The sequence below is a fragment of the Panthera tigris genome, chromosome C2, assembly GCF_018350195.1.
Source record: "Panthera tigris isolate Pti1 chromosome C2, P.tigris_Pti1_mat1.1, whole genome shotgun sequence".
Lineage (NCBI taxonomy): Eukaryota > Metazoa > Chordata > Mammalia > Carnivora > Felidae > Panthera > Panthera tigris.
The window spans coordinates 146,123,340-146,141,125 of NC_056668.1; the positions used below are offsets into that span (position 1 = coordinate 146,123,340).

Consider the following 17,786-nt stretch of genomic DNA (forward strand, 5'->3'; position numbering starts at 1 on the left):
CAGTATGATAATGTTGTTGGAAAGCAGTAACAGAAAGATAAAGCTTATTTACTTACCTAAAAAAACAAAATCAAACAACAAAGGGGCGCCTGGGTGGCTCAGTCGGTTAAGCGTCCGACTTCGGCTCAGGTCATGATCTCACAGTCCATGAGTTCGAGCCCTGCGTCAGGCTCTGTGCTGACAGCTCAGAGCCTGGAGCCTGCCTCATATTCTGTGTCTCCCTCTCTCTCTGCCCCTCCCCTGGTCATGCTCTGTCTCTCTCTGTCTCAAAAATAAATTTAAAAAAAACATTAAAAAAAATTTTTAAAAACAACAAAATAAACCCAGTAGTCTGGCAATTCCTCAAAAACTTAATTGGAGAGTTACCCTATGACCCAGTAATTCACTCCCAGGTATACCCCCAAGAGAATTGACAGTAACTATTCACACAGAAACATGTACACTGATGTACATTGCAATATTTATTATCCCTAATAGCCAAAAAGTGAAGACACCCCAGATGTCCACCAACTGATGGATAAATAAAGTGTGTATATTCATATAGTAGAATATTATTTAGCCGTAAGAAGGAATGAAGTACCGATACGTTGTGAGGCTTGAAAACATTATGCTAAGTAAAATAAGCCAGACACTTAAGCCCATGTATAATTGTAGGATTCTTTTTGTATGAAATGTTCAGAATAGACTAATCCTTAGAGACAGAAAGTAAATAGGTTTAGTGGTTGCCGGAGGTTTGGGGAATGGAAGAGTGACTGCTAATGGGAATGAGGTTTCTTTGGGGATGAGGAAGTGTTCTGGAATTAGATAGTGGTAATAAATACACAACTTTGTGACTATAATAAGAAAAAGCACTCTATGGCATATTTAAAAAGGTGAATTATATAGGGTGTATACCATATCAATTTAAAAAGTTCATATATAGTCATTTCAGCATACTTTATAACAGTCACCACTGAAATAATATATTATCAAGTGCTTATTTGATACCACAGACTAAGTTGTTTACATGTATTTAACTCATTTAATTTTCATAACCACATTGTGAGAGGGTAGTGTAGGTACTGTTACTGTCCTTATTTTACAGGATGAGGAAGCAAAAAAGGACATAATTTGCTCAAGACCATGTGATTTAGGCCTGAACTTAGAAGTTTTGGCTCCATAGCCCATGATGCTACAAATTACTATTTCTATTAAAACTGTATGCCTACCATGTAAATAAATACCTTACTGTTGAAATACATTAGCCTGTGATATATCTCTACCCTGAAAACACTGTAAACAGTCTTTAGGATCCAGAAAGGAGAATGATAGATTAAACTTCAAGTCTCAACTTTTTGTTTTAGAGATATGTAAGTAGAGAAATTTTTTAAGTTAAATGTAATAGAGGAGGAACTAAAAATTTTTTTAATTTAAAAACTTCTGGGTCTTGAAAATTTAATGGTCAGGGGAATAGAGTGGGGAGCAGATTGAGGAATGGACTTGTGAAACGTCCCTGAATCAGGAAGAGGAAGAAGAGCCAAAATAGAAGGAGCTAGATACATACATTGTTAAAGAGGTCAAATGAAAGGATTTTCTACATAAAAGTTGAAAGCATGAACAGTGTCCAACTTCCCTTGAGTGTTAGTACTAAGATCTAGTAGGGTGAGAATTAAGGAAAGACCTTGTATTTGGCGAATAGGATTTCTATAGTAACTTTACAAAAAGTACGCAATTAATACTGCTTTGGTTGGCTCTTGAAAATTTTTCTTCTTTTAAGAGGGAAGAAAACTAAAGTAGTTCAGGGATATTATATATATGTGTGAAGTTAGATTAGTAAACACCTCAGATAATTTTGTAGTGTTGAGATTCTCTACCCCCACCTTCCTTGTTTTATAGCTTATTCCATTCATATGATTAAGGGTATTTTAGGTGATTTGTATACTCTTTCATAGTTTACTTTTAAATGGATGGGAAATGATGGTATAGAAAAATCAGCTATTCTCTACTTTATCCTAAATGTATCAAGATTTAAGTTCAATTTAACCTAACTTAATGGTCCTGGAAAATTTGAAGGCATTATAAAGCTACATATAGAGGTTTGCCCTCTGATTTTATCACGTAACATCCTTTGTCTGTAGTTCTCTCTCCTCATGAGCAGAAACATTTAGATAAAGAAAATAATGATTGATAAATGGCAAACTCATAATCCTTTAAACCAAATATTTGATTGGGTTCTTAGTATCAAATTAAATGAAGTAAAAATGAATCATTTGAAATAATTATGAAAAATGGTTTTCCCTTTCAGTAGATTTTTTGCACGTGTCTTTAGAATCCGTTGGTAAGCCAGGGAAAACTCAAAAGTTTGTTCACATGTGGCAAGAGGGGCACATGGAAGATAATGTGGATGTATAGGGTATGTGTGGCACAGGAGTGGGGGGTTGGAGGGGCAAGGGAAAAGAAAAGCCCCTTGAAATTTATGTGGGAAGAAAGTTAAATTATTTTGTGAAGATATATTTTGTACTTGGTGTATTCACCATGTTGGGAAGTGAATTATACACAGTTATGTCACAAATAGGATTCTGATGTTTTAATAAGAAGAAAGAACACCCATATCGTAATTTGCATTTATAGAGAGAGTGGTTTACAGGTATCGCATAACACTAATGGGTGTAAAATCATTTAACCTTTAGAAATGTTTAATCACACTTTACATAATAAAGAAATTATTAAAGATATGAAGACATGTTTAGCAGTGTTCATTATGGTGTTACTTATAATTGAAAATAGTTTAAATGTCCAATAGAGAAATTTTAATTTTTAAGTTACACTTAAATTGTAGTGTTGCCAAATCATGAAATATTATGGCATCATTAAATGTAATCTTTTTTGGTATTTGGTGAGTTAGGAAAAAGTTAATAAAAAGCAGACAGCAAGGATTACTAGTGATACTTTTTCTTCATATTTTTCTCTGCTTTCCAGATTTTCTACAATGAGCATGTACTAAATTCATAATAAATGAGACTTTTTAATTTATAGAAATGTGAATTTTATCTCATGGTTTATTACAATTAAAATTTTAAATTAGAATAACTTAAAGAGCAGGAAGAAACTAGTTTCTAGTATTGATAAGTGATTTTTAAATGTCACTGAAGAATTTGCTTATTGTGTGTGTTCTTTCGTTGAGGTCATTTGAGTAAGAAGAGAGTAACAGAATCACTTTTTATATTATATCTAAACTACATTTTTATGGTAATATTTGCTGGTGGAACCATCATATAAAGAGCAAAGTATTATAGACATATACCACATACTTTAGTTCTGTACAAATTGTTCTAGGATTGTAGAGTTTGTGAGTGAAGAAAAGACAATCCTGCTATTGAATGAATTAAAAAGAAAACCAGAGGGGTCCCTGGCTGTGTCAGTCCGTAGAACATGTGACTCTTGATCTTGGGGTCATGAGTTCAAGCCCCATATTGGGCATAGAGCTTATTTTAAAAACTTTCTTAATTTAAAAAAATATTTTTTTAAGTAAAACCAATAAATTTTAGGCATCATGTTTATACTTGCCATACATAAACAAAACATATCTAATGCTACACAACAATAGACGTAAAAATTGCATGTAAAAATTCTACAAGCATGTAAAAAGCTTGGAAGCACTAGAATTTAGTTTGCCTAATTTTACCTTTCCTTTCTTTCCTTTTTTTTTTTTTGAGGAGTAGATCAGTTCAGTAGAGGATTAAATGTTTAATACTTAGTTTTGTGCTAGCCATTAGGATGCATAGATGATCAAAAGATGGCCCTTTTCTAGGGCCATCAATGTAATTGGTATCCGTTAATACATTGTAATCATAGCATATGAACAAAATGGAAATGAGAAGGAGTTTGTGAAGATCAGTTTTGACTTTTAAGTTTCAGGAAGGTCTTGTTGGGCTTTCCAACTGACTGTCCTTCTGAAAGTTTTGGAGATAAATCATGATCTTGAGAGGAGAAAATAGTATAGAAATAGACTTACAGAGGGTTTGTGATGATGTAACCATAAATGAGAAGTGCCGTAACAGGGTAAAGAGTATGCACTACAGGGGCACCTGGGTGGTTCAGTTGATTGAGTGTCCCACTCTTGATCTCCATTCAGGTCATGATCTCTCGGTTCATGGGATTGAGTCCCATATCAGGCTCTGTGCTGATAACGGGAGCCTGCTTGGGATTCTCTCTGCTCCTTCCCCACTTTTGCTCTCCCTCTCTCTAAAAATAAATAAATTTTAAAAAGAAAAAAAACTCTTTAAAAAGAGCATGTACTGCAGAACCAAATTAACAGGATTCAATTTCCTGGTCTAGTCCCTTACTAGTGGTCACTTTACCACTAGTCACTTACTAGCAATTTTGGGCAGATTACTTAATTTCTTTATGCCTTAATTAATGTCCTCATGCATGAGTCAAACGGAGATAATAATAATTCCCACCTTGTAGAATTTAAGGATAATGAAAAGTGCTTATAAAAGGACTAACACAAAGTGTTATTTAAGTGTTGGCCTCTGTTGTTAATGTTAAAATTATGAAGGAATAGCCAGGTAAGAAGAAAAAGTTCTGGGGGCGCCTGCGTGGCTTAGACACTTAAGCGTCTAACTCTTGATTTAGGCTCAGGTCGTGATCTCACAGTGCATGAGCTTGAGACCCATGTCAGGCTCTGCACTGACATCGCAGGGCCTGCTTAGGATTCGCTCTCTCTTTCTCTGCCCCTCCCCTGCTTGTGCTCTTCTCAAAATAAATAATTTTTTTTTTTAATGTTTATTTATTTTTGAGACAGAGAGAGACAGAGCATGAACGGGGAAGGGGCAGAGAGAGAGGGAGACACAGAATCTGAACCAGGCTCCGGGCTCTGAGCTGTCAGCACAGAGCCCCACGCGGGGCTCGAACTCATGGACCGTGAGATCATGACCTGAGCTGAAGTCGGACGCTTAACCAACTGAGCCACCCAGGCACCCCAATAAATAATTTTTTTAAAAAAGAAGAAAGAATGCCAGAGGCCAAGAGGTGATTATAAAGACTGAGGATGACTAAAGATTGTTTTTTGTTTTAAATGTAGATAAACTTTCACCACAGCTATTTTGATTATGAAAAATATAGCAGAGAAATGACACTGGTGTGTTACATAGAGCATCACAGAGCAGCTAAAACACAATAATAGAGTGGTGTGCTTATTATTATATACAGTTTAAAATTTTAAGATAATGTATATAATTGAGAAAGTCAAATATTACTACAAAGCTTAAAAGCAAAATCAGCAGTTCTTTTCTCCGCCTTTTCCTTAATTGGCTTAGTCCTTAAATTCTTATCGTGAAACAACTACTTACAGTTATTTCAGTTGTTTCTTTTGGTTTTTACCACGAATGTACTTTTTAAACCACCAATCCCAACATGTGTGGGAGGTTTGCCACACCACCAAACTGTTCCCTGACACCAGCTAAGTGTCCTAACATTCAACTCAATTGTGGTATCGTCTACCCTTAGGTACCATCAGATGCCACAGGTTAAGGGTTCAGTCCCATAAGACTGGCCTCTGCTTTTATGCCAGTCACAAGTCCGGGTTGTCACCTGTACTTCTGACCATATGACTGTAAATCCGAGGTTCCCATGACCTCTTCCAAATCCATAGGTTTGATTAATTTGCTAGAGTGCAAGATTACAGGTTTATTATAAAAGGGTGTATGTAATTCAGGAACATGCAGATGGAAGAGATGTATTGGGCCAGGTATGGGGAAAGAGCATTGAGCTTCCCTTCTCTTGCCAGGCACTCCACTTTCCCCAAATCTCCACTTTCTCAACCTGAAGCTCTTGGAACCCTGTCCTTTGGAGGTTTTATGGAGGCTTCATTACATAGTCATGGTTGATCAAACCATTGGCCGTTGGTGATTGCATTCAATCTTGAGCCCGTCTCCCATCCCTGGAGGTCAGGGGCGTGGGGCTGAAATTCCAGCCTTCCGATCATGTGGTTGGTTCCCTGTGGCAACCAGCCTTCATCTTAGGTGAGGTGCAAAAGTCACCTCAGTAATACAATAAAAGAACCTTCATCATTCTCCTCACTTAGGAAGTTCCAAGGGTTTTGGGAGCTCTCTGCCAGAACAGTGGATGAAGACCAAATGTATGTTTCTTATTATAAATCATAGTAGCACAAAATGAAATTCCTGTTTCTTAAAAAAAAAAAAAAATTATGAAGGTGTATTTTTGAGAGAGGGAGACACAGAACGTGAGCAGGGGAGGGGCAGAGAGAGAGGGAGACATAGAATCCGAAGAGCCTCCAGGCTCTGAGCTGTCAGCACAGAGCCTGATGGAGGGCTCGAACTCACGAACCATGAGATTATGACCTGAGCCCGAAGTCAGTTGCTTAACCAACTGAGTCACCCAGGCGCCCTGAAACTCCTATTTCTTGATTTTTGTTTTCCAATTTTAGATGCTGTTAACCATCTTATTATTTCTACCCTTTTGAGATTTAGCTGCCATCCATCAAATTTCTACTTACACACAAATACACTTTTCTGTCTCTGCTCCTAAGTGCATTCTGTGTGTGTGTGACACACACACACGTAAGCAGGTTCCATGAGTGTGGAACCCTACATAGAGCTCAATCTCATGACTCTGGGATTGTGCCCTGAGCCAAAATCAGGAGTCAGACGCTCAACTGACTGAGCCATCCAAGCACCCCTAAGTGCATTCTTTGGAAAAATAAAGTCTGATATCTGTTTAAATAGGGAAAACTACCAATTTTATTTTTTGAAATATCTAGAATTCTTTGTTTTGGTAGTGTCCCTTGAAAAACACCATGAAGGGATTTAATTTTATGAGCTTGAGATCAGAAACAGCTCCCATTTGTTCACATGAAGTTTAAGAGATAAAATATTTATGACATTGACTCTTTACTGTCTATACTAATACCTTAATATATCCCATTCTAAGGCCTTGGGAAGCCTCCTGGAAAGAAGAGTTAGGAGTATTGTGAAATAACAGACTATAGGGCAATAGCATATACTTAGGTGGAGGCATGGGGTAATCAGAATAGAAGTAACATATTTGGTCTTGCACATAACTTGTACTGCCTTAGAGGGCAATTTTCCCAAGAAATTAAGGTTTGCTGCATTTTACAATAAATAAAAACTCAGGAAGGAAAAAATTACAACTAAATAGAATAGAATTAGTTTTTTCTCAAATGACTTCTTTAAGTCAGCTAAGAATTCAAAAAGCAACATAAGAATTATGTTTCTTACTACAGAAATGTATTTTGTTTAATTGCCAGTAACATTTTACAAGCTAGAAATGCTAAATATCAAAGAGGTGTCTGCCATTTCTGCTAATACATAGTTATAGGTAATAAAACATCTTTAAAACCTATTAATTAGCAACTTTTTTAAATTATAAAATAACTCTTAGAAGGGCTTCAGAATGTAAATAAACTAAAATCATTTTGATAGTTTAGATCTCAGATATTGAAAGTAATAAAGGGTTATACAGTTTTGTATTTGTGGCAGATAAATTCTTACCACAATAAAAGATTACGTTTATAGCCTATAGATGAATTAGATTTTTATAAGGATTGAATATGTCCATATACCATTAAGACATGGTTTTCCCGTGCTGCATAGAATGTTTACAATTTGTTACTGATGTCTTATTTTGACTTAATTGATTTGCCTTTCTTTTTTGTATCTTCAAGGGAACATGAGCCAAGAGCAGACAAACAGGGACTATCATAATTGCCCCCCCCCCGTTTTTGTACCAAGTTTTCATTAAAAATTTCACTAGAATTTGCAATATTAGTTCCATAAAGTGAGTTTTCCAGATGTCTATCTTACAATAGGTAATTGAAACTAATTATTGGAGGAAGTGGATAGGGAAATTTTCTTTAAACTGGTTTATAATAAAACTTTCTCAGTGGTTACTTTAGGGGAAAATTTACTTCAGGAGCACACTCGAAGATGCTGTTGCTTCTGCTGCCATCAGTATTGTTAATATAACTCATTATTTAGTTTGCACAGGATTAGTCTTCTATCTTCTTACTTTAAGACCCAGGATATTTAGAACCAGTCTTACCTATGATGTAGCAGTAATCATTAGCTTAATCAGAAAAACTTTTTCAGTGAATAGAAACAAGGAATATTCATGTTCTCCAAACTAAACAGAAGCAATAAATCATTTGGTATTCTTATCTAGAAGAACAGATCTGAGATTTCCTTTAAGGGTCTGTTTTACTGAGAATTTTATATTCCGAAGTCCAAAGGTTTGCTTTTGTGTAGTATCAATTAACAGAGTCTTAGTGGTATTAGTTAAATGAATTTAGAAGCCACTTAACCACGATAGTTGACATTAAGAAAAAGATAGCTTAAGAAGATTTTAAAAAAGTGTTTTTAGGTTTTTAGTGATGACATGACTTGTGATTCTGCATGGTTTAAAATATTTACTTTGTTTTGTTTATGAGTGAATTGAGGTTGCTGATATTTGTCTATTACTGTTTCTTGGCATATTAAGTTTAGTAACTAAACTTAGCTCTAAAGGTGTTAATTAGGATCATTAATACTTTTATGTTATGTAAAAATTATACATATTTCTTGAGTTCTTCATATAGTCTAAGCACACACAACTTAGTTTATATTTTAATACACTTCTGTAACTCATCAACCATTGCCAGAAAATAAGTGCATAATTCTTTCACATGATACAGATAAAACCAAAACCCGGATGTTTATTTACTTTCTGCTGTATTCTTGATTTCATCTTATGTATCAGTATGAAATATATATGCTGTTTTTAAAAGTTAGGATTAAGTGTCTCTCAAGTGTTTTGAACAAGTCATTGCTGCTTTTTACAAATCGAACTTGTAAAACATCTGTTTCAAAGATTCATTCTCTCCAAAATGAATGATGAGCAGCATTTTTGGAAAAGAAAAATTATTTTTTTTACTGTATTTGTTAAAAATTATATTTCTCTGCTGGTAAAGAAGAATTAATGTTTTTTATGTTTTGTTTCATTTTTAAGCTTTAATTCGTGTTTCTTACCATTCTTCATCCTGCTTATTTACCCAGGATTCACAGTAATCAAGTAGTAAAGTATCTTTATAAATCAAAAGCTTCAACAGTCTTACGGTTCTTTAATCATATTTGTTAATAATGAAGCAAGATTGGTTGGATTATAAAATACTTCCCCACTGTGTTTCTTTTGGTTAATATTGCTTTGGTTTAGAGAGAATTGGGAAAGCAAAGGAATATTTTGTTAGTCCTTCCCATTAAATATCAACCAGGAGATGAAGCAGCTCAAAAATGCTAAGGTGGTATGGGGCGCCTGGGTGGCTCAGTTGGTTAGGCGTCCCGACTTTGGCTCAGGTCATGATCTCACGGTTCCTGAGTTCAGGCCCTGAGTCAGGCTCTGTGCCGACAGCTCAGAGCCTGGAGCCTGTTTGAGATTCTGTGTCTCTCTCTCTCTCTGCCCCCACCCCCACTCCCACGCATGCTGTCTCTCTCTCTCTCTCTCTGTTTCTCTCTCTCTCTCTCTCTCTCTCGCTCTCTCTTAAAGATGAATGAACATTAAAAAAATGCTAAGGTGATTTAATAGTGGATCAAAGTTAATGGAAATACAATATTCACAAAATATTTTCCAACTTTAAATAAAAGGAAGTACAGTAGTATTTTATAAGTGTAAAGAGTACCATCAACATAAGTCTTTGCTTTGTCAGGGAGGAGGTCCTTAAAGGTTAGTTGGGGAACAACAGGAACTTCTTGAAAACTTAAAATTTTGATGGAGCTTGAATCAGAAGTTTCAGTGCCTTTTAATTAATTGTATATAACAACTTATTCGTGCATGTTAAGTCAAGGATGGTAGTTTTCTGTATGAATCTGGCCCTACCCCATACCCTTGGATAAAAAAATAAATATTTTAACAGTGAAAGATATTTAAGCTCTGTTTAGAAGATTACTATTTGAGTCAAGTCAAAGGGATTTTCTTTGGTGGCAAATAAACAATAATAGAGAATGGCCATTTTTTCTGGAATTCTTCGAGCACATTGGGAATATCATATGCAGTAGTGAATGCCAGTAACTGTGCTTCCACAGGATGGCAGTGTGGTCACATTTTCATGATGTAATAAATGATTTACAACACTACTGGTATCGTGCATTTTCTTAGAGTTCATTACTCTGATGGAAAGCTTTGTTCTTCTGGTTAAAAGGGTAAGAAAAGTAGGCTAACATGGATGGATTGAAAGTTGTGATAGTCGTAGGTAGTAATTTGGTCAAGTTTCCTAGAGAGTTCATAGGAACAATTAGTGGGCGAATGGTTGCTATCTATGGGTTTGTGTTGTTGAGGTCTTCTTAGAACATTAGAGAATGGTACAGATGTTGTCCACTGTCTCTTCAGTGCTCATGTCAAGAAGAGATCTCTCACTCCTTGAAGTTTTTATAGAGCTAGGGTTTTGTTTTGTTTTTTAACCTTTGTGACATGTATTTGTTTCATTGTATTATGGTTATTTGTGTACATCTCTGCTTTTCCCAAATAGATGTCTAACGCTTAGAGGATAGGATTGATCTTAATAGGGTTTTTGTATCCTTAGAATGCCTGGACCATAATTACATAAAGTTAATATTTGAATGAATTAATTAGGTAATTTTTAAACACACTGTTAGATGCTGTTGTACAAAGCATGGAGTTCACTTTGTAGTGAAGATGGTGTTTACTTTTAAGAATTGAGCGTTATTTCACTATTTCTTTCTACTCAAGTATGTCTAATTCTTATTTTCTGTATTTTAAACATGGGTTTTGTAAATGGGATTTAAACTGAGGTACAGAGATGTGTATCTAATTTTACAGATTCAAGGAGGAGGACAGTATTAAGTAAGATGAGTTTGTGATATTTTATATTAGCTGGCAAGCAGTCCTGACTTTAATTTAATGGAAGTACTGTCTATGTAGTAAAAAGTGCTATGAGAAGGAACATCTGTTCCCCTATGTAAACATTTCAAGATCAGTGATCCAAAAAATAGGAAATATAGGGAAACATGAATCCAGTTCTCTTAAAAGAAAATGGTGATCTTTGGATTATTGCGTATATCACACTTATCAGCTTTGTATCACTGGTGCAAATCTAATATGTATAGGAGTATTCAAAGGTAAAATATTGTTGAACTTATTTCTATTAATTCAGTTTAATTTGACCTTAACCTCTGTTTACAAAATAATACAAATTAACATCCCACCTGGTGTTTTATGTTATCTGAGATTGAGGTTCTTTTTCTTGAATTCCTCTCCATCACTCATTACTAGTGCATCTGCTTCTGTATAGAGTCTTTTTCTTTACTAATGGTAGTGCCTCTATGAAGTTGCATAAAAACACTGAATTGAGAATATTAGAAGGTTTATTCTTCTTTTTGAATAAGTCTGGAAATGAACTTGAGCAAATCCCTGGGAGGAAACTTCAGTAGTTCCCAAGCAAGTGATTGCTAAAGTTTTTATATCGCCAAGCATAGTATAGTCCCATTTGAAGAGAGAGAATATGCGTATGAATGTGCTTATGTGTGCTCACCATATCTTTTAGTGATTAATTCTGGAAAAGTAATTATTAAATGACTTAGGGAAGTAAATGGGCTAGAGACTTTTACTTTTTACTTTTTGTTTGTTGTTACTTTTACATTTAGAACAAACTAGTAATCCATAGAGACAGATGAAGATTTGTATTTACCTTCTGGAATGGGGGGAATAGGGAGCAGCTACTTACTGAATATGGAGTTTTCTTTTGGGGTGATGAAACTATTTTGGGGCTAGAGTGGTGGTAGTTGCTTAACATTGTGAATGTACTACATGCCTCTAAATTGTTCACTTTTAAATGATTATATATAAATTTCACTTCAGGTTTTTTTTTTTTTTTAAGGCTTTACTTTTTTGTTCAGCATGTGCCATTTATCATACTTAATCCAAATTCTGTGACAGTGTTATAACATTCAGTGTTCATTAGTATTTATAAGAAAGAGAAAACTTAGCCTAAGAGGTGATGGTGCTGTTTGGACATAAGTAGACTTAACTATAATTAAAATACAAGGTTTTCCCATGCCTGGCCTTTCTAGATATGCCTCTCTCTGTTCAGTTACTGTCTAGGGTTTGATTTTGCAGCTCTAGGTGCCTAATAAAAGAATCTTAGGTTATTGTTCAGGGCGGGGGGGGGGGCGGTTAATCTACAAATCTTTTTGGCCAAACCCCTCATTCTGTAGTGAGGAAACTGAATTTTTTATTAGGTAGTTCAAAATCAAGATCACTCATTCCCATTTTTTTTCTGATTCTGCCTTTATGACTCTGTGCCAGGTGATCTACACAAGACTGATAGAAATATACTGATAACTAGAAATCTCATCCAATAAACTGAGCCACAGTTTAAGTCCCATAATATAGAAATTCTGATTTCCTTAGCTTTTATTGCATTTGTGTTCAAGTACCTCACTGAGGATAATTCCATTCCAACATTAATATGTCTGGAAGGTATATTATTAGGTGGATTACTTCTGTAGTCTCATCTAGACAACCAGTCCTCCATTAGCTTGAGGATATTGGAAACTTTATTCACATACACTGGTCCTTCCTATTAAATTTACTTGAGCTTCTTATCCTTTTCCTAACACTGTAGTCATCTCTAATGCAGCTTGAGAGACAACTTAATGTTTGAACCATTAGCCCATGATTTACCTTCTACGGATGGGTTTCCTTTGAAGGCAAATTAACTCAACTAAATGTGGGGGAAGAGAAATGTATGCTGCTGAATGCTATGCTACATACAGTGTAGAATATGGATATATATTCTTCTAACAGTTCCCTTCCTAAATACACCCCAGTCTTTTCCTAATCGAATACTTTATTTGCCAACAACTGTTGACTATGCTTCATAAAATGTTGCGAATAAGCTTTATAAACGGAAGTTTTCGTATTAACTTACTTCAGATGGGTTTATCTTCATTTCTAAATAATTTTCAATTACAGTGATTCTAAATTCTAACTTTCTCTGTAATGAACTTAATTTAATAATGACCTGTGAACATCTAAATGCAAAACAAGTCTGTTACACAAATTCTAACCCCTCCCCCATTTCCCTATACATTTATGTTGATATGTAAGCCAAGAATACTATAATGTACTCAGTGCCAAAAGCAAATAATTTTCCTTTATTAGACCCTAAAAAATTCATTAACTAGTCTATTTTATGGCTTAACTTCTGTATACTTAGTCCTTTTCTTTTATGACAGAAAACTTCGTGGACAGGGTTTTTTGTTTTTGGTTTCTTAGATGTACTGTTAGAATGTTAGACTATAAAAAGGATGTGGAATACTTGAGAGCTTTTGAGACAATAGCAGCTATTCATGTATGACGAGGATAAGTATTCTTTATCTTTAGGTCATGCTTCAGAGTAATGCCAGTAGGAATAGTGTTTACTTATTTATGTATTACTTAGCTTCTGGGTCATGTCAGTTATTAATGATATATTGAAAACTTGATTCCATTTTAAAATGGAAAAGGAAAGCAGCACCAGTCTCCTAAACTGTTCTAAATGATATTTTGCAAAATTAAGTACTTAACATTTTTTTAAAGATTGGCAGAAAGAATTCTCATGATTTATGTGATTAACCATCAAATATCTATCGAATAGAGCAGTCATTTCAAGATTCTGTTCTTAAAATAAAGTTAAAGTTTGTTAAAAATATATGAGTTATGTTTGAAGTACTTAATGGTAGTAGTAAATTATCCTTATTTCCTATTTTGTCTTTATAGCATATAGCACTTTCTACATTGTGGGTTTAATATTATCCATGCAGATACCCTTTGTGGGATTCCAGCCAATCAGGACAAGTGAACACATGGCCGCTGCTGGTATGCAAAAATATTTATTTTCCCTTTTCTGAATACATGAATGCATGACTGACCAGTCTTCAAGGGAATGAAGTTTTTTTGGTGTTTGTTGTTTTTAATTTTCATCATACTGGTTCTGAAACATTGCCACTATAAAATGTGAATGTCTGTTCTTGAGACTATTCTGATACTATGTTCCCAAATGTGCCTATTTTCCTAACTACTGTTGTTTTGAAAAGGGAGACTATCCCTTTTTGCATAATCCATGTTATTTGCAGACACTAAATAACATGTTTTGTTTAAACAGATATTAAGTAGCATATCTGTACACCGAGTTTACTGTACCACTGGGTTTGCATTTTAGCACATTTAGAAAGAACATGGTATAAATGTTTATGTCCCTTACATCTCCCTAAAATATTTTATCCACTAACTGAAATTAATGGCTTTAATACAATATTCCTCCATATAAACAGACTACTTTGCCATTATTAATCTAGGTTACAATTAACAAGATAATGGGAGGTCTTTGAATAAAACTTCAACAGATTCTCAACACAAGGTCCATGACACCCATAGGAAGTCTGTGGGTAGTTATTTTATTTGCAACATTTTATAAGTATCAGAATGTTTAACTCTCTGAGGGGATGTTCCATAGCTTTTATCAGATTCTAAGTTAGAATCTTGAAACCCATCCCCTCCAAATAGGTTAAGAACCCACACCTTACTGTTACATAGCACTTTATGAATACTTTTACTTACATTTCTAATTTTTAAAATATATTTATTTATTTTTGAGAGGGAGCGAGTGGGGTAAGGGGCAGAGAGTTAGAATCCCAAGCAGGATCCGCTCTGTCAGCACAGAGCCTGTCACTGGGCTTGAACCTATGAACCATGAGATCATGACCTGAGCCAGAATCAAGAGTTGGACGATTAGCCAGCTGAGCCACCTAGGCACCCTACTTACATTTCTAATTTGATATTAGGAAATTACCAACTAGTTTGATAGAGAAATGCATATCCAGTTTTGAGTATATATCATTTATAGCAGTTATCTCACTTTTTATGTATTTGGGTTATTATTTCCTAAAATCTGAGTCTTTGATTATACCTTACCTAACCATTCTAAAATGGTTAAAATTGTGAGAAATAACTTTCATTACTAAATTTTTTAGAAGAAAAGTCAATATGCCATGTTGGATTTTTAGAGTTTTTGTGTCTTTTAGTTTTACACCTAGTGCTTTTGTATTATGTTTTGTCCATTTTGACAATGAAATACTTTTTGCTATTCCTACTTTAGTTTTATCTTAGCACTCGCCCTTATGTTTAGTAATTTAGAATCTTACATAAGTGTGTAATTGAGGTCACGTCCTGTCACTCAGCTATAAGCAGTGACTATTAGGATTCTTCTGATCCAAGTCGTTTGTATCCTTCAGTAAATCTTAGAGCTATTTTTTAATGGCAATTCTCTATTTTTTTCTCCCTAGAAAACATGTCACTAAAATATGGGACAAGAGAGGAGTTTAATGTGATAAATAGGCTCTAGTTATTGAAGTGAGATTTTTCTTACCTGGTTTGTGTATGGGGAGTCTGATCATGTAAAAAATATATATATATAATTTTTTTTAATTGGTTAACTGTCTTTTGACAAAGGAAATGTTGGTTAGATGAAATGACTAGTCTTTGATATGTAAAGTACAGGGTATTCTAAGAAGCTCATCAAATTAACATCTTAAAATACCTTTGGGAAAGTGCTTTGTTGATTATTTATATCACCCTTTTCTTTAATCAGGTGTCTTTGCATTGCTGCAAGCTTATGCTTTCTTGCAGTATCTGAGAGACCGATTAACAAAACAAGAGTTCCAGACCCTTTTCTTTTTGGGTGTATCACTAGCTGCAGGTGCTGTGTTCCTTAGTGTCATCTATTTGACTTATACAGGTAGGTGTCATAACCTATAGACTGCAAATCTTGTCTCTAGATTATTCGAAAAGGTAATTCTTCTACAAATTTTGTGCACTTTTCATTTATCCTAGTAATTCAAATACTGTGGTTGTATTTACAAACAATATGAAAATAATAGTCAAAGGTTCTAAAATCTGAATAGCACTATAAATTTTGTGTTTTTTTTAACTGTACCTAATTTTGGTGCTTCAGGCTCTGATAAATATACTTCCAAACACCCTTATCTTGATAGATGAACAGGCCCAAACTGTATAAAATTCAAAGTTTCCAGTGTTACTTACTGCAAACTTGCCCTTTCTTGTGTGTATTACACTCTTTCTGTCTCTTTCCAACTTTTAAACACTCAACCAAATCAGTTTCCATCTGTTCCTGGCATAGCTCAAAACCAAGAAGGATTAATTGACAAGAGTAAAGGCAAGAATGTTTAAAATCCTCTTTGAACTTTACCTAAATTTGGCACACTGCATTAAATAATTTAGACATCTTCCCCCTTTTTAAGTTATCAAATGCTATCTTAATGTCTTAGCTTTATTTACTAGTCAACTAGAAGTTTAAAGGAGAATGGGAAAACATTATACAGTTTTATCTGTTGACTTTTTGTATATCTCTGGAAATGTGATCGCCATGGATATTTGTTTTTATATGATTACTAACCTTATTTTGCCTGACTGCCAGCTGTATGAAATATGTTGTCACCTATAAAAGAAAACTGAAATTCTTTTAATATTAATTTAACCCATAGCAATCAATAAACATAAACAATTAAAAGGCAGATTGATTTCCTCTACATTTTTTCCTTCCAAGGTTACATTGCACCATGGAGTGGCAGGTTTTACTCATTATGGGACACTGGGTAAGTGCAGATAAGTTATTTGCCCTCATACTACTTTAAAATACCTTTTTTCCTCTGTTACATGTCAGTACTTGGGCAGCGTTTCTTAAGTGTACCTAACATATACTAGTTCAGTAAATGTTGACTCCCTCGTAATTTATCTTTGTTTGAAATTCCTGTTTAGAATACACCTTTAGTATGATACATGTAAGTCATGCATTTCTTTTCTACAGAGTCAACTCCTTATTTTAGTTTTGTTTGTCAGAACATTTAGGGTAACATTTGTGCCCTTTTAATGATTGATTTTTGTTTTTAACCATTATATTGTTTCCATCTTCTAATAATATTTAATTTTTAACTCTTAAAGTGCTATGTTATAAGGCTATATGCCATAGATACAAAGGAAGAATTTAAGTTTTTCCTAATACCACGTTATCCTAAATTCCTTGATAGTTTTAATCTATCGAATACACTTGAGGATACTTTTTGCATTTTTGAAGAGTGCTATTATAAAATGAATTAATAAAAATTTTGGTTTTAAGTTAGACATCTAGTTCAATAAAACCTGTCTCTCAAATGTTTTCCTAAGGATAAGAGTATACGCTGCTGATGGTAATTTATCTTTGTTTCCTCTTTCCACTTTTCTGTCTTCTTTGTTATTCCCTATGTGGCCTAATAAATCTATTAATAAAAAATTTATTGACTGGGCCTGCCCTTTGATGTGATACCAAAAGGGTTCATGCCCAGGTCTAATTAAAAGTGTAAGCAAATTACTTATAAATGACTGAAGCTGACATTTAGACACATATTTCAAGAGATCGTGGATCACCAGAAAGTTTGGGGGAAATCCCTGGTTGTAGACAGTTACTCTGAATCGGTCAAATTACAAGGTCAAATTTTTGTAAGTAATTTATTTGACTATTTTGGGATCTCAGGGTATTTCAGGAGTAATTTGTCCTCTTCGTTTCCCTCACCTACATTTGCATCATTTTGTTAGGAAACATATTATGGCAATATGGTACCTTAATGGATAAGGTATTTCTGCTAGTAATAAGTCCAAAAGAATGAAACTTGCTGGTACAAACGTAGGAGATGGTAGGCGAAACTGCAGGAAATTCCTATTTGAGCAAAGATTTTTGTATT

At 34.5% G+C, this 17,786-nt stretch overlaps 1 protein-coding gene across 3 annotated transcripts in view; it reads left to right on the forward strand.

The window, feature by feature from the left end:
- Positions 1–17,786, forward strand: part of STT3B (STT3 oligosaccharyltransferase complex catalytic subunit B) — a 105,851-nt gene that overhangs the window by 73,343 nt on the left and 14,722 nt on the right. For all 3 annotated transcript variants that reach the window (XM_042956939.1, XM_042956941.1, XM_042956940.1), the window contains exons 6-8: positions 13,771–13,869; positions 15,641–15,787; positions 16,616–16,664. In XM_042956939.1, coding sequence (XP_042812873.1) covers positions 13,771–13,869; positions 15,641–15,787; positions 16,616–16,664 — 295 coding nt within the window. The remainder of the gene's footprint in view (positions 1–13,770; positions 13,870–15,640; positions 15,788–16,615; positions 16,665–17,786) is intronic.